This window comes from Phasianus colchicus, chromosome 11 (genome assembly GCF_987193195.1).
Source record: "Phasianus colchicus chromosome 11, bPhaCol1.hap1.1, whole genome shotgun sequence".
Lineage (NCBI taxonomy): Eukaryota > Metazoa > Chordata > Aves > Galliformes > Phasianidae > Phasianus > Phasianus colchicus.
The window spans coordinates 1,521,472-1,544,502 of NC_143446.1; the positions used below are offsets into that span (position 1 = coordinate 1,521,472).

Below are 23,031 nucleotides of genomic sequence, written 5' to 3' on the forward strand. Positions count from 1 at the left end.
AAGGGCAGCTGGAGCTACTCTTACCCCAGCAGGTATCTGTAATGGATCTACTGGATCCAGTGGCAGACTTTGGGTTCCCTGGGTGCTGCGCTGTCCCACACTGACATGTAGGGAATTTCTGAGGCGATATCAACAGTGCCTACAGTGCGTATGCTATCGCTGATAGAAGAGTGATGGATTACAAAAGACACGTTCATTTACCTGACAAAGGTTGTCTATCTTGAATTATTTATGAGGCTTCACAGCAAGCTAGTAAATTTTGTAAAAGCAATGAAGTCCTGGTAATGTGAGCCTCCTCGCTGCAGCTTCCTGGAGTGGAGTTCTGCTGAGAAGGTGCAGCGGGGGGTGGAGGAGAAGGAAGAAATAGGAAACGGGTGGAGGGGCACAGGCTGCTGTTTGGGTGTGCAAATGATGAGGTGTGCAGAGCAATGAAGTGCAAATTAGATCATGCTGTGCACTGGAGCAAATCCTGTGCAGTGTTAGAAATCAAGGGATGCTTTGAGGATGGGAGGCCAGAAACAAGGACAGACACAAGGACAGAGAAGGTGACAGTCTCACAATTGCCGAGGCTCTTGGCCTTCCCAGTGCAAAGTCACACCCTGAACTGTTAAATGGGTGGAACGAGTTGGACAAGAGCGTCGAGTGGTCTCTGAAGTGACAGAGGAGGACATGATTTTTATAAATACCTTTCAGCTTCTAACAGGCCTGGGTCCCACGGCTCTCCTGTTGCAGCAAGTCGACAGGCTCCTCTGCAGTGGGTGCTGAGCGTTCTGCAGTCAAGAAAATCTTGTGTCTGAGTTCATCCATCCTCCAAATAAGAAACCAAAACGAGGTGCATATTTGTAAATACTGTTCAGAGATTGTATAAGCTATTTTATCATGTCATCATAGATTTGCTTGAGTCAGAAGGGACCCTTAAGGGACGTCTGGCCCAACTCCCTGCACTGAGCAGGGACACCACAGCTCCACCAGTGCTCTCAGCCCCTCCAGCCTGACCTTGGCTGTCTGCAGGGATGCAGCACCACCACCTCTCTGGGCAGCTGTGCCACTGCCTCACCACTCGTACTGTACAACACTTCTTCCTTATATCCAGTCTATATTTCTCCTCTTTAGCTTAAGCCATTTCCCCTTGTCCTGTCACAACAGACCCTGCTGAAGAGTCTGTCTCCTTCTTTCTTACAGCCTTTTTAGATGCTGACAGGCTTCTCTCAGCTCTCCCCACTGCCTTCCCTTCTCTACCTGCACAGCCCCAGCTCTCAGCCTGTCCTAACAGCTCCCAGCTCCATTCCTTGGGTCATTTTCATGGTCCTCCTTTGGATGGAATCCAACAGGTCCGTATCTCTTCTGTACTGAGGACTCCCCATCTGGATGCAGAACTCCAGATGAGGTGTCACAGTGCAGAGCAGAGAGGCAGGATCAGCTCTCTGTCCTCTTTGGATGCTGCCTGGGGTATGATGAGCTCTCTGGGCCGTGAGGGCACACTGCTGGCTCCTGTCCAGCTGCCATCCCCCAGCACCCCCGAGTGCTTTTCACCAGGGCCATGCTCCATCCTTCTGTCCCCCTGCTTGTATTGGCAGCAGGAGTTGCCATGACCCAGACCTTGCACTTGCCTTTGTTGAACCTCATGAGGACCCACTGCTCAGCCTGCCTATGTCTCTCTGGATGGCGGTCTAAAAGATGTGTAAAGCTCTCACAGGTTTTGTTTCAGCTATATCAGAAATATTGTACTTGAGTTCTCCTACCTATTAACTTTTAAAGTAATAATATCTTTGTTGTGACTGCTGAACGTTTCCTCTGCAGTACAATACAGGGAGAGCTGGGAATGCAGAGCCCTGTTTGCTCTGCTAGCAGACAGCGCTTAGCACTCAGGTCTCTGGCAGCTGTAACATGGGCACTAAAAGGGACAGGCTTAAGCCAAGCGAAGCGCCTAATGCCCAGCTTTATCAGGTGTTGAGCACTGAGTCAGATTCTGGGCTGTGAGTGGTTGAACATCTCCATAACAAACTCAGCAGACCCAAGAGGAGCCGAAGTAGCATTTGCTCACGTCTCGGATAGTCTTATAAATCAGAGGTCTGTGGCAGGCGTTCAGTGCGGTGTCACATCCTGGGATCAGCAGGGCAAAGGGTGATGTCATGAGTGGGCTTTGTGTGCTTGCTTCCAGGAGCATTGCAGGGCAGGGGAAAACCTATTGCCTGTGTAAAAGTAAACCCTCTGCAGCACTGTGTCATGTGTAGAAGGGGGGAGGAGGGGGGGAAGGATGGAAGAAACAGCACTTAATTATTCAAGACCTGCAAGCTGCAAAGGGTTCCAGGGCAGCGAGCCTCCAGCCAGGCATGCGTCACAGCTTTGTGGGTGCTCTGCTTCCCCCCCCCCCCCCCCCCCCCCGGGTTAGCAGGAGGATAGGTTACACCAGTATGAAAAAAGAAAAAAAAAACAATATTTTCTCTTCACCTAGCTCTCGGTTTTTACTTATTCTATTTTTGTTTGCTGGGAAATCTTAATAAGGGTTGATCAGTGACCAAACAGATGACATTATTTTGCCTCCCACAGAATGACAGCACGTTGGAGGGTGCAGACCAAGTGAGCATCAGCCCCCAGTGGACTCTCTGCCGACAGCCAGGAGCGTCCCTGCCTGCCTCCTTGGCTGCGTGCTGGGGGGCTGCTCCTGATTGAGCCTTTCTTCCTGACATTGAGTTTATTATGATGCTGAAGAATTTGCCATCGTCAGTCTTGTGTGCTGTTCTCTTCTACAGCTACATTTGGCTTGAAAGCTGAGAAACACTGAATTTATTTCTGAGGTTCTGGGCCAGATTTGTCCCTGATGTAACTGTGCTGAGAGCTGTGGGCCTGTGCTGGGGGTAGCTTTAGGTCTTTGCCTTAATTTAAAAATATAATGGTGGTTGTTGTTGCTTCTGATTTTTATTGTCAGATGGAGAAGAGAAATGCATTGTGCACGTGCACTACCTGCTCATGTTGCACTCGTGGTTTCCAGGTGACCCCATTTAGCACCTGACCTGACAGCAGATGTGTTATGTTATCATTCCTGCCATCAATACCACCCTTCACCCACTGCCTGAAGGCTCGGTGGGACCCTTCTGTGTCCCTCACTCCTTGCCATGTTTATTTCTTTTGGCTTGTTCTTCAGGGAAAAAGTCTGACCCATTGTGTCTGTGCTCTGGCAGCTGCGTGCTCCGTGGGATGTATGCAGCAGAGCTGTGTGCCTTCAGCCCTGCTCTGCTTCCCAAGGGTGGCTGGCCTTACAGCGCTGCTCTGCTGCAATCCTTTCCTGCGTTTCCTTTCTTTCCAAGTGGAGCCCTGTGCTGAAAGCATCGCTGCTTCAGGCGCTTCGTGGATGTGGTTACGCGCGCTGAAAGCGGCCTTTTCTACTCTGTAAGAGCCACTTAATAAATGTCACTTACTTGGTGACTGTTTGGTGCGTGGCCTTCCTCTCGTCAGGAGGCAGTGGTCAGACCCTGCTGTGTTCTCTGCAGTCGCAGAGCTGTGATGGAGAGCAGTTTGCCTCTTGCCTAAATGTGCTGTTGCAGTTTTTTTTTGGTGATGGCAGCTTCCATTCTGAGCAAAATTGTACCCCTGTGTTTGTTTGTACCCTTTCTCAGATCCCACAAGGTAGGACAAAGAGTCTTTTATGAGAAAGTTCTTCTGAAGAACCTCAGGCTGCTGCAGGAAGGGGCAGTTCAGGAGATGGTATTTGTGATAACCACCCCCCCCCCCCCCCCCCCAAATTTGCTGTGATTGCAGTGTGGCCCCACAGCCAGCTTGCAGTGCTGCAACTTGCTGGAATGTTCAGAGGTTCACCAGGTGCATTGCACAAAGTTTCACATCCCATGAACAAAACAGGGAATATAGTATATAGTGTTTTTCTAATCTCCCACATGGAGTTTAGCCTTGCTTCCTCAGCTTGCTTGGCTTTGGTAAGTATGTAGGTTGCTCCAGAAGTAATGCCTCCTCTTTGTTTCCTTGGAAACCACAACAGATACAAAGAGCATAAAAGCACCCTTTGGCAGAGCAAATTCTCAGCTATGAAACACTATTTTTCAATATAGTTACTACCATTAGCTGTGCATTTTTGCCAGCAGTGGTCAACAGCCCCCATGCTGTACTCGTAGAAACCTTCACCGCTGGAGGTAACCCAGTGTTGCTGTCACCACTGCTGAACTGCACTGTGCACCCCTCACTGTGCTCACATCCATTGCTTGGTCTCCTTCAGTGCTCAGCAAGTGCTGATGAATGTCCACGGGTGCCATTTTTTCTGCGTGGAGGAATTCAGTGATGCATGTGTGAGGAGCTGGGAGGGGGCACTGTCAGGCCAGTGCTGACCAGAGTGACCAAAGGAGCGTTCCATGCGACATGATATCATGTTCAGCAAGAGAAACTGGTTAAAGAAGGGATGCTTGGTGTGATGTGGCATTTGTCTTCCCAAGAAACTGTCACATTTGATGGGCCCTGCTTTCCTGGAAGTAGCTGCATGTCTGCCTGCTGGTGGGAAGCAGAGAATGAATTCCTTGCTTTGCTTTGCTTGTGCATGCAGCTGCTTCTTTCCTCACAAACTGTCCTTATCTGAACCTGTGAATTCTTGCTCTTTGACCGTACTGATTCTCTTCTGCATCCCACCTGGTGAGAGGAGAGCAGCTGTGTGGCTCTGAGCTGCTGCCAGGTTAAACCACAGCAAGAGTGCAGGTAGCTTCGAGGAGTCCACCTATGCTTCAGCCTTTGGTCTGCTTCTGAGTGGCAGAATTTGCTTGGAAACTGTTATTTCTTAAAATTGCCCTTGTGCTAATCTTACTGTGATACCACAGCTTCTGCTGGTATGTGGGTTAGCAAGGTGTTTCTGGCTGAGAACAAGGGCAGATCCTGACTTTGTTGAGGCTCCTCCAAAGACCATCTCTTACACCTTGGCTTTCTGGAGCTTTACACCAGCAAATTTGTCCCAGTTTTCTATTGCCAGGCCTGTCTTCCAGGTGTTCTCTTATCCCCAGTTGATCCCTTGGCCTACTTTCTATCCCCTACATGTTGAGATATGACCAGCCTGTCGCAGTTGGCAGGAGCAAAGCCTGTGTGCCTCAGGCCTGTTCCCTGGGGAGGCAGAATTCTGTCCTGATACCCTTGGGGTTGTCTCCCATCCCTCCCCCCACATCTTGCCCTGTTCTGTCTTCCACCCCTCCTTATGGCTTTCCACATGCAGTTTGAAACAGCTCTTGCATTTCCTTATTGCTCATTTTACTGATGAAACTGAGGCTTCAAAAACTCCAACATGTCAGCAGCAGAGCAGGAAATGGAACCCAGATCATGTAATTCCTTCTCTTCTGCTCCTCTGAATGAATCCATGTTCTTCATTTTGGGATAAATGTTCCTTCTGCAGTATAGTAACAAGTACAAGAACAGAGACGTGGCCAGGAGGACTTGTACTGTAGAGGGGGAACCTTTCTCTTCCTCTGGTGTTGGGAGAGAGGGAGCTGTCCTTGGGGATGAGAAGTGCTTCTGAAGGATGATGTCCTCTGGCTGTTTGGGAACCAGAACTTGGGCAGCACTGCTCTCAGGTAGCTGGAGGGACAGAGGGTCTGCTGCAGTGCTCAGTGCAGGCTCTGGGCTTTTGCAAATGAGATGGGTGCCCTCTCCACGAGCCCCGTGTTGGCTGCTTGTGCCATTTAAATTGCAGTCAGGCACCCTTCCCAAGAAATGCTCTCTTGAAAATTGCCTTTTTGTGCTGATGATGCACTCATTTAGGATTGGATCAGTTGTGCTCATTGTCTCCCAGCGGCAGGCGTCGCTGGTGGGATGGGGTGGGGGGAGCTGCAGGACAGAGGCTCCTGACACCCCTCAGATGTTTGTCCCGTCTCATGGTACCTGAGGTGTCAGCTGAGCATTTCCCACTCTGTGTGTGTGCCTCAGAGAGATGCTCGAGGCCATTAAGCTGGGTAATTTACATGCTTCTTGAGCCTGTGCCTAGGGAAATATATTTCACAGGTAATTTCAAATCTCTTGGCGTGTGGCAGAAGTCATTATTCTAAATAGAAAGGGGCTGCTGATGTCATGAGCCCCATTGAGAGGAGCTTGTTAACGTCGGGGTTTTGTCTCTTACAGAGAGGAGTCCAAGGTAGCCTGCTGGTGGGGTGTGGGGACATCGGCTGGCGTAGCACTTAATGCCAGCACTCACTTATAAGAGCAGAAGAGTGAATATCCTCATCATCTCAGGTTCTGCATAATGTGTGTGCGTTGCGTGCACCGGCTGGAAGATGTGCTCTGGAATGTCGATGGCTGTGAGAGCTTCCAGCTTCGGTGCTTCAGTGCAGTCTTCAAAGTGCAGACATCCAACTTCACATCAGGAGATTGAGTTTCATGTCTGACTGCTGCTGAAAGTGTGTCTGGATTTGAGACCGTTGCTTCACCTCTGTTGCTCAGCTTTCCCCCGTAGAAGAGGGAAAAATTTAGGAGGGTTTGACAGTTTAATGTTGGTCAGTTCCTCACGGTGGTGTCTGGACTTTTGCACTAGCAGGGCTTTAATTGCAATATTGCAGCTGAACGGCCGTCGTCCTTCTGCAGAGCTCTCCAAGGTGCTGCTGGGATGGGGCGGTGTGATGGACCCAAGTCCTGAGTGCTGCACAGCCTGGGTGGTTCCTTTGCCATATTTCCAGTGTGGTTCTGTGATCACGGTTTCAATAGGCTTGTTTCCTTTCAAAGGGAAGGCTATGTGTATTTATTTTTTCCCTTGGAGGAAGGAGTGTTTGTCCCACCTGGGTGGCAAGAAGGAGGAGAAAGCTGGCAGTCCATCCCCACCCCTGTTGCGCTTTGCAGCAGCATTGGGACAAAGCTGAGCAGGGCTTTGTGCTTCCAGCATCCCTGCTGGGTCTGGGTGCCACCTTACAAGTGCGAGTGTCCTGCAGACAGCTTTTAGATGTGTGTCACAAAGCCCTGAGGTAATGGCATAAAATGCAGTAAATTATTTTTTTTTTAAATGCTTTCCACCTCCACCCTTTTTTTCCCTTTCATTGCAGAAAGGGAGCTGTACAATGAACAGCTTCTAGAAATGAAGGCGACTGGATGTGAAATAACAGGGTTCTGGGTGTTTGGCTGGTGAGAGATGCAATGAGAGAGCATCGCTAAGTGCTTTATAATAACAATGATTACCACACGCTCTTAGGAGCTAGGAATCTCTCAGGTAGGGAATGATGTGGAGAGGGGTTGTTTAAGGTAGGGATTTAACTAGACAGACATCTAGCAGCAGTGACACCCAGAGAGCTCTGAGGAATGCTGTCTTGTAGTAGAAGACCTTTGTAGCAGAGACTAATGCTCTTTGCTTGCTAAATACAGAAATTCGGCCCAGGTCTGACTAGTCAGTGGTTCAATCAGGTTCCTTAGTATGGCTTGTATCTTAGTGATCTGATTCATCTCTGCATGCTTCATGTGATTCAGAGCAGCTGAAATCTAAGGGAAGGGTGCACGCTGAGGGCAGTCCTCCAGTGTCCTGTGGGTAATACAAGCCAGCCTTGTCACCATCATCAGCTTACACCTGTTCTGCTGCATCTCATTGTGCTGCTGTGGCAGCAGCAGCATCTCTTGGTGGAGCACCTCAAGCGAGCAAGAACACTTTGGGAAACTTTCTTGTTGGTGGCTGCAGTCAGTGTTTTATTTCCTGGTTGTCCCTATGGCGTGTGTCTTTCCTCACCCCCTAAGCAATGCACTAGGAAATGAAGGGTCACTGCACTGTGTGTGTGCAAGGGACCATCCCAGCAGCCGGAACCTGGCACCTCTGAATCCTGCTTTGCTTCACTTCTTCACGAGACTCTTTAAACAAATGACCTAAGTGAGGACGTCGTCTTTGCTTTTTTCAGTATTTTTCTGCTTGTGTTGCCAGGAGGTGGACGTTGTGAAGTATCCTCAAGTGCTGAAGGAACTTTTATGTCAGCTCAGGTGGTCAGGTCAGGCTGTGGCTGAGTGGTGCAGGACATAGGGCATTTTGCAGCATCTCTTCTCAGAGGTGTGTGTGTGTGCTTTAGATGACAGTGCTCTGGTGGCACAGTGCGGAAAGGCTGCCTGGACTGCCTTGCTGCAGCCAGACCAGTGTGCTCAGCTGATAGCTTTACTGTGTCTCCAGGCTGTGAAGAAATCTCAGCTACCCCCAACCTCAAGTGCGGATCCTGCTGGGTGCGTCTATTCTGTTTTCTGGCGTAGTTCAGCCCCCAGAATCCTCATCTGGTGATGAAGATTTACTGGAAGGAACAAGAAGATGCAACAATCTATCCTACTTCTGTCTAGCTCCCAAGAGAGTCATGAATTATACACGGAATAAACAAATAAGCTGATATGTCTGTCATTATATCATAAAGGACTTTAATAATTCATGCAGCTTGCAAAATCCGTACTAAGACCTACCCTTGGTAACCTTATCTCTGCAGCGGGGGATGGGATCTCTTCTGCCTCTACTCAGATTGCATCTGTAACACAGGGAAGGAGACAGGCAGGAGAGAGGTCTTATCACAAAACTTCATCTGTGTAACGGGTTGCAAAGAAATGTGCAAGAGTTATCAGCAGTGGGGGTCTCAAGGCATTCTGAAAATGACAAGTGGCTGCACGAGGTGAAATATATGCAGATTGTGTGCTTAATAAAACTGACACCTCTTCACTTATTTATTAATTCATTGTGCTTCGAGTCTGGGTTTGTGACAGGCTCTGAGATCAGGAGCCCATCCTAATCCTGCATGATGGGAGCGCAGACGTGGTGGAGCCCACAGGCTTCTGCTGCTCCTGATGTGCATCAGCAAGTGTGTGATAGCAATCTGGTTTCGTGGTTTCGAGATGCAAAACAGGAGCAAAAAAAAACCCATAGCTTTCAAAGAATCAGGAATGCTAAGACTTGAGATTTGCTTTGGCTTTGAACACAACAGTTAATTGATCGGGGCAGTGCACTTCTGGTATTGACAGTGCAGCGCAGGCTGTGGTAGTTGGAGCCTTTGGCTTCCTTTGCTTGCATTGCAGTCCTGGAGGCTGGTGCTGTTGCTTCTGCCCCTGTCACATGAGATGTCAAAGCAGCTGAGCTACCTGGTAAAGTTTCTGTTCACAGGAATAACCTCAGAGCGACAAGAGCAGTTCATCCAAATCTCCAGATGTACATAAGTAGCTTATTCTGCTATAAGGCAACCCAATTCATTTTTCCTTCTCAGAGCCAACCTGAGTAGACTGCACGCGTGGAGAGGACTTCCTGCTGAACTAGCTCAGTGCCCTGCCTTGCAGCAGCCACCCAGCACTATCAGGGTGCTCCATTCTGCTCCCAGAGAGTCGCAGTGTGCTGAGATCAAATTCACCCCTTGGAGCTGTGGAGACTGCTTGTTGTATGTTGGCAGTCACCTGGGAACCCCCATGCAGACTACCCACTCTGAGGATCCATCAAGGCATGGCTGCATCATGGAGAGGTGGCCAGAAGGTGAACTCCAGGCTGAAAGGATGGAAGGAACAGGATGATGGGGTCTGTGGCTGGATGTGCCTTGTGGGGAAGGGTCTCCACCTCGCTGCCTGCAGAAGATGCTTTCTGTGACTGCACTGCCATTTGTTCTTCTTGTTCACCAAGCTGAGTGATGCCGTTGACACACTAGAGCAAGGGATGTCATCCAGAGGGACCTGGACAGGCTGGAGAGGTGGATCCATGCCAACCTCATGAAGTTCAGCAAGGCCACGTGCAAGGTCCTGCACCTGGGTCTGGACAATTCCAAGCACAGATGCAGGTTGAGTGGAGAATGGCTTGAGAGCAGCCCTGAGGAGAAGGATTAGGGAGTGCTGGTTGATGGAAGACTCAGCATGAGCCAGCAGGGTGCATCTGCAGCCCAGAAGGCCAACTGTATCCTGGACTGCATCAGAAGAAGTGTGACCAGCAGATCAAGGGAGGTGTGTCTGTACCTCTACTCTGCTCTCATGAGCCCCCACCTAGAGTACAGTGTCCAGTTCTGGGGGCCCCAGCACAAGAAGGATGTGCAGCTGTTGGAGAGAGTCCAGAGGAGGGCCACAGAGATGGTCAGAGAGCTGGAGCACCTCCCCTGTGGGGACAGGCTGAGAGAACTGGGGCTGTTCAGCTTGTAGAGGAGAAGGCACAGAGGAGACCCTACAGCAGCATTCCAGTACCTGAAGGGGTTTACAGAAAAGCTGGGGAGGGACTTTTATAAGGGCATGTAATGACAGGACAAGCAGAAATGGCTTTAAATTGAAAGAGTAGATTCAGACTGGATGTTAGAAAGAAATTCCTTACTGTGACGGTGGTGAGACACTGGTACAGGTTGCCCAGCGAGGCTGTAGATTCCCCCCCTCCCTGGAAGCACTCCAGGCCAGGCTGGATGAGGCTGGGAGCAACCTGGGCTAGAGGGAGGTTTGTCCCAACACCCTGCTGTAGGCAGGGGACTACATGATCTTAAAGGTCCCTTCCAATCCAAACCATCCTGTGATTCAATGATATTGCTGTGTTGAGGAGGGGCACACAAACGTGATCCATGGAGCACAGTGTTTGCCTGGTAGCCTCTTGCAGTGCTGCTGGGCAAATGTTCCAGCTCATGCACTGGGGGACTTCTTCCTCCTCCTCTTGGCAAATCATCTACAAACAGATTGTGATTTTCCTCCAACCTAGTCTTACACTTTAAATTATTCACCAAATTATCCTTTGGTCTACAGCTCCTTTGCATATCAAATACTCAAAATCAGCTTTTTGTAAAGTTAAGAATTCGAGATATTTTGATTGGACACGTAACTCTCAAATAATAGTGGCTGTAGGTCTCTGTCATACTGGGAGCACATTTGAAGTGGACTCCTGCAGGGACCTGCCCCAGACCTAGTTTTATTTAATATTTTCATTAATAACTTAGGCAACGGAATGGAGAATATGCTTATAAAAATTGCAGATGACACTGAGCTGGGAGGGGTTGGATGTGCATCAGAAGGCATTATCAGAATTCAAAATGACTTACAAAAATGGAATGGAGAGCCTGCTATCAGCAAAAGGGGAACTTAGTGAAAACAAATGCAAAGTGCTGCACTTAAGGAGAAGAAATCCAATGTACAAATAGAGAACAAAAAAATATTTGTCTGTGTAGCAGCATGGTAGAAAAGATCCTGAGCTATCCTGGTCACAAACTGAGTCACCAAAGTGCTGTGATAGCAGGAGGACACAGCTATTTGCAACATAAAGAGCTGCTTGGGCAAGATTGGGGCAATGATGTTCAACCCCTCAGATTGCACTGGGCCAGACTTCTGCTGGCCTATCTGATGCCACTTCTTGGTGAGAGCCTTCAAAGGTGTCCATGAACTGCAGAGAATCCAGAGCTGGGCAGCAAAAAGGATGAGGTGCTGGTAGAGCATGGCCAAGAAAGGAAAGCTGGGAAAACCTGAGCTTGGAGTAGAAAAGGATTAAAGAGCAAAGGGTTCTTTAGAGCTCTTCAGGACTTGTCACAAGAAAGGAAATCCTTTGTCTGCTCTAAGTGGCATAAGTGGGAAGAAAGAGTTGAGATTTAGGATGGATAAGAAGGAAACCTTTTCACCACATAGAGAATTGAAAAAGATATCCTCTGGATCTGGGGATCACCTTCATTGGAGGGCTGTAAACACAGGTTACAGTGTTTCTTGCAGCAATGTTTGGTGCTTGTGCCTGACTCAACACTACTGTCTGCTGTGTTTCCAGATGGAGTTTGGCCCTGGATGGCTGATGCTTCCTCTTTGATATTTGATGAACAATTTCCTATTGCCCAAAGCATCGCTGGTGGCAAGTTGCTGGTTGCTGTTGGCTTTTCCCACGGCTACGCACAAGAATGTTTGTGCTCAGGACCCATTCATTAATAAAACAAATTTTATGTGCAATTGTTGGTTTGTTTTCCTTTCCCTTTTTGCCCAGGTCTGGCTGTCCTATAGGCTGAGAAGACTATCCAGTCTTCCTTTTGATTGCATAGTGGTACTTGTTTGGGCATCAAACTGGCATCAGGGTGGATCTCGTAGTCATCTTTTATTACTTTAAGGAATACATCCTGCTGTAAGAATTAGAAAGACAGCAGATAGCACAAGGAAGAAGGTGCAGAAGTTTTTGAGTCAAAGAAAACAACGTAACAAAGCTCTGTGATTGAGCTGAACGTAGAAGACTCTATCCCAATGTGTGTCTTAAAGACCTGCCTTTGGATATAGCTTTAATATTCGGTTGTCCTTTCCTTCTAAGCTAGTATCAAACACGGTCAGGCATTTATTTGGTTGTTTTGTAGGAAAGGATATTCTCTGAAAGCTGTATCTTAAAATAAGAGAAGTGATAACGAAAACCAAAGCATCTTGTTTTTCCTTGGTGTGTGTTAGCTCATATTGGGTTTTACAGCCCAGATATGTAAGAAATGGAGGGAACTGAGAAGGGGCACAAGTGCACACATGCACGCGTGTGCGCTGACACAGGCGCTATTATAGGTAAAGGATTAAGCATCTTGAAGGAATAAGCCAATTATAAGAAGTTCCTGCACAGCAAAAATTAGACAACACAGTAATTAATAACCTTATTAAATAGCAATATTTGGGCACTGAACCAAAGCGTATGAATCAGAGTGAGGCATTCTTGGCTGCACACGCTGGGTGAAGTGTAGACACTTGTGCAGAATGCTTTCTAGATAACTGAATAAGCTGTGGGGCAGTGTATCTACTTAGCAGCTAGTTTTTCCTCTTGTCCTTTCACGTTTATGCGAGGCTCCCTTCTTCTTTGGGCTAGGAAGGCAGCAAAAGGACAAGGTCTCTGAGGTTCTCAGCATCCTCTCTGTGGCATGGGAGGGGTCTGTCCGTGTGCCCTAAGCCATCGAGGAGCACAGTGACCCTGGTGTGGTGCTGGGTGCTGCTGAGGGCGTGCAGCTTCTCTGCAGAGTGCTGGAGCTGTTGTGCAGAAGTGCAGGGCTGCAGATGGCCATCTGCTGTGTGCGGAGCATGGGCCAGGGACAGCCTGTCTGCTGCCTTCCACGGCAGTTCTCATTTTCTTCCAAAGTCCCTGGAGCACTGATGCAGCCTCACAAACCAGGCGTTGTCAGAGCGGTGGTGCAGCCTCCTGGAAGAGATGTTAAGGCACGTGTGAGATGAGGAGGTGATCCAAGACAGCACAGCTTCATCAAGGACAGAGCGTACCTGGACAATCTGATGGCCTTCTGTGATGGAGTGACAAAGTGGGTAAAGGAAGGGCAACTGATATCATCTGCCTGGAGTTCTGCAAGAACTTTGACACAGTCCCGCACCACATCCTGATCTCTGAATTGGAGATGGATTTGAAAGCTGTATTGTTGGTGGATGATGTTCACAGCCAAAGGGTTGTGGTCAATGGCTCAATGTCCAGGTGGAGGCTGGTGATGAGTGGTGTCCCCCAGGCATTTGACTTGGGACTGGTGTTCTTCAGTGACCTTATCAATGACACAGTTGGACTGAATGCACCCTCAGCAAGTTTGCTGACGACACTAAGATGAGTGGTGTAATTGACACAGAGAAGGAAGGGATGCCATCCCACGTGGACCCACGTGAGCCTAATGAGGTTCAAGAAGGTCAAGGACAAGGTGTTGCACTTGAGTCAGAGCAATCCCAGGCGTGAGTACAGACTGAGAGAAGAGCTCCTTGAGAACAGACCTATGGTAATGACCAGGGGTCCTGATGGACAAAAAGCTCTGCATCGGCCAGCAGAGTGCTCCTGCAGCCTGGAAGGCCAACAGCATCCTGTGCTGCACCAGCAGAGGGGGAGGCAGTGGGCAGGGAGGTGATTGTCCTCCTCTGCTCTGCCCTTGTGAGGTCCCACCTGCAGTGCTGTCCAGGCCTGGGGCCTCCAGCACAAGAGAGATGTGGGGTTGTTGAAACAGGTCCAGAGGAGGCCATGAAGATGCTCAGTGGGCTGGAGCACCTCTCCTAAGGAGACAGGCTGAGGGAGATGGGGGTGGCTCTGGGAAGACCTCACTGCAGCCTTCCAGTGTTTGGAGGAGCTTTTAAGCAGGAGGAAGAATAACTTTTTACATGGTCTGGTAGTGATAGGACATGGGATAATAATTCTAAAGTAAAAAAGTAAAAATATAGGTGAGATGTTAGGTGAGATTCTTTTCTCAGAGGTGCTGGCAGTGCTGCCCAGAGCTGTGGGTGCCATCCCTGGAGGTTCTCCAGGCCATGGAGAGGTCCTGGGCAGCCTGAACTGGGGGGGCAACCAGCCCATGGCAGGGGTTTCAAACCAGATGATCTTCATGTTCCCTTCCAATCCAAGCCATTCTTTGATTCATTGATGAAGCCTCACATATCCAGCCTTGCCACAGCGTGCATGGAAGTCTCTGCAGCTGCCTGGTGAGCTCACCCAAGGCAGAAAACTGCCCAGAGCACCAGTGAGGGTTTCTGTGGCTGATGACAAGCTGTAGGTGCCCAGTGTGCAGAATAGGACTTGCAGAATGCTTGGTGTCCTGGCCTTTGTACGTATCTTCTGATGTGCTGCTTGGCACAGTAAATATTTTTGAAGCTCTGCTGCTCTTTTTAAGCCCATTTTATCTTATCTTTAAGGGAAATCAAATATGCAAATTATGAAATCAATTAGCATCTTTGTAGTTTTCTTTGGAGAGACAGAGATAAATGGTGTTGTGTTTCCAGAAATCATTTCTGTCCCTTGTTACGTGTTGCAGAGGAGGTTGTAGAACATACAGGGGAAGGAAGCAATTATTTTTTTTTCAGTGGAAGAGATTTTAGTGTATATCCTGATCACGATCCTTGGTGTAAGGGGAGGTGGAGCACATGACTCACAAATATTTTTCGTGTAAGGGATTCTGGTGTGTATCCAAGAAGACTTTGTGGCTTTCTGTGAGCAGTGGTCATCCGGGCTGGAGGCTTCCTGGTGTGTGCATCAGGTGCTTTCTCTGTGCTTTGTTTGTAAATGCCACTTAGCGGGAGCAGTGGGGGACTCCAGGCTGCGTGTTGGGAGGAGTTATCGCTCCTCGAGCCCTGGGACACCACCTGAGGTGTGCAGTAATAGCCCTGGGTACAGTGACTGCCATGTCCTATTGCTTACGGCTTCCATTCGAGACACACTTCAAAGTGAAATCTCCATGTTGGTAATGGGCTATCAGTTGCTTTGCCCTCTTCATCCTTGCTGCAGTCGTCTGCCATAAAATTTTAAGTGCATTGGCCATGGGAGAGAAACAAGAGGCAGGAGGTCAAGTGAGACAGAATAATAATGGGGTTTATGTATTTTTTATTCTTTTTGCCGTGGCAGTTTTCAGCCCAGTGTACAGAAAGTGAGATGAAAACACCAACGAGTCGGGCTACAGGGATGGGCCAGATGCACACAAAAGCTTTTGCCAGTGCTGCAGCGTGGGGAAGGGATGCACTAGCTGAGAAAAAGGATGCTTGCTGCCACTGGGAAAGCTGTCCTATAGCTCCTGCAGGGGGCTGACACAGCTCTGTCACTGATGGGAGGGATCTGCCCAAGCTGGGGGCAAAGGGGTGGCTGCCCACACCAGTGGCTGTGTGAGTTTGTAACTGTTTGCAGGTCACTGGGCAAGAAAACAATAAAGTTGCTTGGAGGTGTTTCAGTGAGTATTTTAAAATGAGTGGCTTATTTGAAATTAAATAAATACCTTTTGGGAAAATACATCCGTAAATTCATGAGTAACGTTGACCAACCTAAATTAATCTTTGATGGTAAGTGTATACCATCTTCCTCCCCGGATTTCCTTCTCCTCCAAGGGGAGAAGACAGCCTTAGCTCTGCAGAAATGTTGGGAATAGAGTAAGTTCTGCTGGAAAACTCTGAAGATCTGGAGCAGGCAGTTAAATTTTTTGATATTTCTGCCCAGCTTCCCCCATTTTGAAGCAATGCTGTGTAATGAGGAGTCCTCCATGGCTTCCCTTAGCTGGGCTTCTCTGCTTCTGGACCTCTGGGAGAGCCTCAAGTGGCTTTGCAGTGGTGTACATGCACTGTCTGTGGATGTCTCTTTGCCTGAAGAATGAAAGCTTTCAGGCTGCTGGTGCAAAGTGTGAACATCCTGGGCCGCTCTGTGCCCGTAGAATTGCCTTGCTGTGATGCTGGCCATGCACCAGACTTGGCCGCAATGCCTTCTGTCCCTTTTACTCCTTCAGTGCTTTGTCCAGTGTAGCATTTGGAGCTGAGTTGCTGCAGGAGAAGCACAAGTGGTTCAGAAGCAATCCAGCACTGCTCTCCCAGACCAGAAGTGAGGTTTGACATTTGCATGGCCAGGGGCCGGAGTCTGAAAATCTCATTAAAAGAAGGCGAGCTACCAAGTTCTGCGGCCTTAGGAGAGCTTTGTTTGCTGTTGTTTTAACTGGCAGTCATTGCTATGAGCAGAAATCTGTGCGGTGTTCGTGTTGGCGGGCGCTGCTGCCCCAGGGTTGTGGTGCTGCAGCTCAACTTCCAGCCCTGCCCGCAGCTCCATCGCGTGGCAACAGCAACCCATGGCTGTGCTGGGATGGGCACCGCTGCTCCTGGGGCCGTGCTGGAGCGCGAGGCTGTTTTCTCTACCGAGTGCTGGGCTCTGCAGCACTTTGACCTTGATCAGTGCTCTAGGCTTAACTAATTAGCTACCACAACTGTTGATATAAGAAGGGGGAAAAAGAAAGTTGCAGTTTCTCTTGTAACTCTTCTTCCTTTTTCTCTCTGCGTTGCCTTGTGCATAAGTTGTTTTGGAGCCCTGAGCTTGCATCTTACCTCAGCCCTTGCCCTCAGGGTCTGCGTGCTCTCAGTACTGCCTGCACCAGTGCTGCAGGAGCAGCGCAGTGAGCACAGCCCAGGACGTTGGCTTCCTCCCTGTCCCTTCATTACCTGGCTGATCTGCTGCATGGCAGGGCTCTGACTCTCTCTTTCTTTCTCTCCCTTTCTCCTCCTCTCTTTCTCTCTGTCTCTTGCAGTATGCAGTACTGGGCCAGAAGGCTGGAGCAGGAGATTGATGGCGTGATGAGGATATTTGGTGGCGTCCAGCAGCTCAGAGGGGTAAGCTGTCTGTCTTTTATCTGTGCTGCCTTCCTCGTGGCCGTGAACATCCCCATTGCAGCAGTCACCCCCGTGAGCACTCGTGGTGTGTCACGCTCCCAGCTGGCTCCACGTGCCGGGACACAGCTGGCTGTGCTGCTGCTTGCTGCTCTGTGCCGTGCACTTAGCAGGCATGTGGGAGTGTATGTGGCTTGCATCTGTCTGCTTCTCCAGGGCCGCATGTCACTGCTGCCTGAGCACGTCCCCGTGTTTCTGCATGGCATGCTGAACGCGTCTCGAATCCAACCATTCCTCCAGCACTGAGGGTGGTTTAATTTGTGCTTTAATTTCAAACTTCTGTTGACCAAGCAGGAAATGTCCAAAGGGTAATTTGACTAACATTGGAAGTGATGTGTTTTTAAAGAAAGATTGCGGGTAAAACTGCAATTCTTGATTGGCTTCTGTTCTCCCAGGGCCACAAAGCAAATCCCTGTTAGTGCTGCTGCCACATAATGACCCGAAGTGGGCATGGTGGTGCTCCTGGGCTGGAGTGGGCAGCTATGGGAGGGGCACTTAGGGGAAGCTTCACTGTGCTCTGTGAACCTTGTGGATCAAAGAGTCTCTAGGACCTGCATGGTTCCCCTTCCCAGCACTGTTTGCCAGCCGAGCTGTGATGAAATGCAGTGATTTGAGCTTAGAGTTATGGCATTAATCTAAAGAAAGTAGGCTTCTTGAGCATGATGGATGTGTTACCCCAGAAACAAGCATGGGGTGCACTCCGGTTTTCTCATGGCAGGAGCATGTCCTTAGAAGCCAGTGGCGTATGGGCCTCTTGCTGCCTTGTGCCAGTGGCTATACTGGTTTCAACAGTTGTTCACCTCCCACGCCCCTGGTCATCATCCACTGCCTAAACACAGAAGTTGTGCTGGTTTCTTTTCAATGCACTTCAAAACAAGTTGAATTGAAGGCCTGCAAAGCTGTTCACAGTCTGGCCATTTGCTTGTATCACATTTGTGCTTCAGAGAGGTGTGTCTGGATTTCTCTTGCGTTCTCTTCCCCAGGACTGATAGACACTCAGTGTGCTGCATGGAGAGCATACACACCCCTTTGGGTTGGCCACATATTTTGATGGCATCTCTGCATTTCTGCAATGCGGTTTTGCATGTTGGCAAGGTGTGGAGTCAGAGCTGAGGATGCAGGTTTTCCAGGCAATACAAAGGCACGACAGGCTCTGCAATCTATAGCAAAGCACAACTAAAAAAAAAAAAAATAGTCTGCCACTACATTTGGTACATGTCCTCTCTTACAATTTATTCTTATTAGCTTTGATTTTGCTCCTTTGCATGCTAAATAGGTATATCATGTAATTTTTTTAATGCTGTAATTAAATAGAAATTACACCTCCAATTTGCCAGCACTTGACTCCTATTGGCCAGTCAGTCAATTACAGGTAAGAGAGCTTCCCACTTTTTCTGCTTAACTCTTCTGATAGAACACAGTGCGTCGCTGTAATGGATTGATACAGGATGAACTGAATACAGAAGGACTGAAGGGTTTTTTTGGTGTTTTTTTTTTCTTTTTTAAAATCTGTTTTGGAACCATTCTGTGAAGCGAGGAGTCGTGCACAATTATTGTCTGTTGAATGTTAAAACCACCTGAAGTCAAGAGATGAGCTATTGAAAATTCCAACGTGCAGCTGTTAAAACACCAGCTAAGAGTAGCGGAGGCTTTCTGTGGGTCTCCCTGGGGGTCTGGGGCTGCGGAGTTCAGGTTTGATTCATAAATGGAATATCAAGTGAAGTACACTTCTCTCAAAGACCACATTACTTGCAAGTGCTAATGTGAAATTACACAGAGTGCTTCATCCTGAGGAATTCAGCACTGCACATCCTCCTACCTGCCAGTTGCAGGCAGGTGTATCCAGGCTGCAGTATGAGAAGTGTTTAATGTCATAAAGTGGCCCTATAACCTGCGCTGAGACAGTAATCAATAAAAATCCCTCTTTTGCGTGGTGGAAACAGAGCCCTTGTGCCCCTATGCCCGCAGGATGTGTGGTTGTACCCCTCCTGCAGCCCCTGCCACGATCACCATGCTGCCAAATGGAGTGCCACCCACCCAAGGATGGCTCTTCTTTTCACTCTGAAGTCATATCCTAGGATGAAATTCTTTAAATTGTTTTATCCTGCAGTAAAGAATACTACCCTGAAAATCTCTCTCCATGGCCCTAGTGCACAAATGTGTTCAGGGCATTTCCCAACTGCCCGCACTGAACTCCTTTCTTCCAGCACTTTTGCACAAGATGGTCAGACGTGCTGCTATCAGAGAAGCTGCCAAGGTTTTCTGTTCAGCTTTTTGATCTTGGGTAACTACTGGCCTACCAGTAACATGGCCTGGATCACCCAATGAGCTGTGGGATTGCATCGTGTTTGTTTTGCTCGCTTTTGTTGTGCCTGCATATGGAAACACACAGCGGGCCGTTCAGGAGGGATGGAAAGTTTGGAGGGTGTTTGTGGTGCTTCCAACCAGCTGTGCTGGACACTGAGACCATGTCCACACCAGCTGCTGGGCAGAGTGGGCTTCCCAGTCAGCAGCGCAGTCTTCACGCTCATGAGGTTCAAGGCCAAGAGGTTGGGATCCTGACCTCCTGATGCTCCATCCTATACCATAACCCACAGACTGACTTCAGAACCCTGCAGCACAGTGCCCCTGGCCTTTTCCTTTGGCAGCCAGCCTCAGGTGGCAGAGAAGCAGTGCACATGCCAGGTGCCCACCTGCCCGCAGCAGGCACTGCCTGGGGTGATGCTCCTCACCCTTTGCTGTTCCTCCCCTTCCCCCCCAGGCTGCCCCTGCACTGCTGCTGTGTCCTCCCCTGCTCCTCAGGGCTGATAAGAGGAAGTGTGCGATGCCAGATAAACACATCCCTGTTCCAAACTGCTTGGGTTTATTTTAATCTGCCTGGGCCATTCCGCAGCCTCAGCACTCCGCTGAGCGCAGAGCCAACAGTTTATTATCAAGGAGGAGTGCTTGGATGTCCTCAGCCTCGCAGCAGCTCTGCTCGGGGAGGGCAGTCTTGTGCCATCCTTCGCAGGGACAGTGCCTGCTGCCAGCACCCATCGTCCCACTCCTCTTCTTCCCTACAGGAACCATATTGCATCCATCCTGGAAGACGTCAGGGAAGCATATGCTCCAGCTTTTAGTGCATTTGCATAATTAGAGTAATGTGTATGAATAATTTATGACCGCATGTGGCTGCTCTCGGTGTGACGTTAGCACCCTCACTAAGCCCTTCCCAGCACGGGTGCAGGTCTTGCTTCAGGGTGCTGTGCAGGTGCAGGAGCCTGCTTTGAGGGATGGGGTGTATTTACGTGTGTGTGTGTGTGTTGGTGGCTTAGCAGAGAAAGGTGGGCTGCTGCAGCTGCAGGCTGGCAGTCTGAGGCTAAAATGCCTTCAGCTCGCACACTGAAAACCTGCCCCCTCTATGCAGAAGCTGTGAATTGAAATGTTCTGCAACATTTCAAAGCTGAGGCCGGGATTTTTCCAGCAGGACTCAGGTGCGACTGGTTTGTTCGTTTGTGCCAGATTTTCATGACTTTTTTAGATCATAGAGCAACTTATCAGCCTGCGTGGGAAGGGAATAGACCTGCCTGTGCTGAATGGCAGAGCCTGGGCACTGTCTTGCTGTTTGCCAGCTCTTTCTGTGTAGGTTCCAGGACTGGAAAGCCCAGCTCTGGAGGAGCGATCTGAGTGGTTGAAATGGGGCTTTCACATTCTAGCTAATTTTAGTTGTACTTGCTCCATCTCTGTTGCTGGGGACTGAGAGCAGCGTGAGAGCTGCAGGACAGCTTATGAGTTACCCACTGGGAAACTGAAGCGGGTGCTTGGGGCCAGGGCTGCTGACCAAGGTGTGATGTGCCATCAGTGTGCAGCCTGCGTGTCCTGAGGACACGTGCAGCAGGGTGATGGGCACAGCAACAGCCCTCACTTGGAACCCTTTCACTTTGCAAAACCGTTCAGGGGGGATAATACTCTCACATTTGGTTGGTAGCAAAGTCAGAGGGGACTGACGCCGAGTTTTATGGAGGTGCTGATAATTTGTGCTGCTGTCAGCAACAAGTTAAATGAGCCTGGTGCTCAACGAACAGCTCAGGTGCGTGCATCTCCTGCGTGTGCTCCTCTGCACTTCGTGCCCAAAGCGCACCTGATGTGCTTAGCCAGCCAGCTGCCATGCACGTGGCACTGCTGCAGTGGGTGGTGTTGGCAGTGCACAGCCACCTGGACCTTTGGGGATGATGGGGCCATGGGAAGGCTGCAGGAGGTCCCGCTCAGCCCAGTGGTCGTGCCCTGGGTTAAGGGCCTGGTGGGGTCCTCCCATCAGCTTCAGTTCAGATTGCTGCCCTCAGACTGCTGAAAAACAGCCAGGCAAAATCCCAGCCAGCCTGCCAGAATGCAAACTGAATAATGAGGTGGAGGTCATTATAGTTTGCCTCCTTAAAAACATACATAGATTATTCTTAATGGAGAGTTAATTGTTTTATTATTCTCTCCAGATGGTTCTTTACGTTCGCAGGGGAATGGATGTAGCCTGGGATTCAGACTGCTGCGAGTGGAGCTGATAACCAAAAATGCAGCTCCAACGCAGATCAGGATACGAAGTAATAGAATATATGTACATATTCCACCACAGTATCAGATTTTAAATGTTATTTGCAGGCTGCAAGTGCCTCTGCCAGTTGGGGGGTGCCACGGGCTGTGGGTTTGCTGTTTCTCCCTGGGATTGGGTGCCCCATCCCTGAGTCCTGCAGCTGATCAGCCACTTCCAAGTGAGGAGATGCGTGTGGCTGCTGGAGAGGCGGCAGTGAAGGCTGCTGTCAGAGATTCAGGGTTACTGTATGGAGGAAGCAGTCAGATGTCATTTCTCCATTGGTGTGTTGGTAGCAATGAAAGAAGACGTGGGCAGGCAGAGGAGAACGCAGCAGAGGTGAGTTTTCAGAGGAAAGTGTGGGTTTTGTTGAACCGTGGCTGGAAACTGGTAATGTGCAGCTGCAGACTTGCATGTTAAGTGGGCACACTGACTGCTCCTCATTACAACAGACCACCTTTGACATCTGCTGTGTGTAGCACGATGGAGCCCTTATTCCCAACACCCACCCATGGTGACCTGTTGGCCTGCCGTGCTCCTACTCTGCTTATGGGCACTTATTTTCTGTTAATTATGTAGAGTCAAGATATTCCTCAAAGGGGGAGAGTCTGAAGTGAGGTTTCTGTGCAGAGATGCTTTTGGAGGCATGGCTGCTTTTGCTGGGGCAGTTCCTGAAATGCCTGGGCGATGCCTTGGTCTGGGGGCCGGATCCAGATGCTTGCAGGCATTTTGGGAGCCAGCAGGGACTGTTCAGGCAGCAGCATTAATTCTTATCCCTTATGCCCAAGTGAAGCACCCAGCTGCAGCTGGAAGGAAGGAGCAGATCTTCAGTTCCCTGCTGTGACTGTTAAGCCAGGTAAATAGAGGAAAAGACAGCGGGGGCTTGGTGTGACTTGGGGAACAAAGGAGATCGTAGTGGTAAATGTTGGATGGCTCTGAAACAAGTCGGTGGTTGGGGATATTGTGGACAGAAGGAAAGGCAGATTTATTCCCCGTTCTTTTGTTACTCTGTAGGACTTAGCGAGTTGCCAGTGGTACAGTAAGGAGATGCTGGGCCTGAGATCTGGGACCTACGGAGGAGCCCTGGCTCCCCGCTCCTGGCTCTGCACTGGTTGGGGCACCAACAGCAGCACATCCCCTGGTCTGGGTGGGGGGAACTGAGAAGCACAAAGTGTTTGATGTTCTCATTCTTTTGTCCCGTGTCCATTCTGCAGAACAGCAGCACACAGGAGGAACGTGTCCTTCTCCATTTGTAGCAGGGCTGAAAGATGGCTGGCTACTTTACACCCAGTGATACGTGAGGATTCTGAGTATAAATGATACTTCCAATGTAGCCTTACTCTCAGTGTCTCGGTGTTCATTGAGAAAGGAATCATAGCTTGATAACACCACGCTTACATCTTGTGCATTTCATGGCTGTTTATTAAAATAACTTGCAAACAAGT

General features: G+C 49.4%; 1 protein-coding gene across 3 annotated transcripts in view; it reads left to right on the forward strand.

Annotated features, from left to right (window-relative positions):
* CACNA2D2 (calcium voltage-gated channel auxiliary subunit alpha2delta 2) overlaps positions 1–23,031 on the forward strand; it is a 128,227-nt gene that overhangs the window by 5,688 nt on the left and 99,508 nt on the right. For all 3 annotated transcript variants that reach the window (XM_090147897.1, XM_090147899.1, XM_090147898.1), the window contains exon 2: positions 16,887–16,968. In XM_090147897.1, coding sequence (XP_090004023.1) covers positions 16,887–16,968 — 82 coding nt within the window. The remainder of the gene's footprint in view (positions 1–16,886; positions 16,969–23,031) is intronic.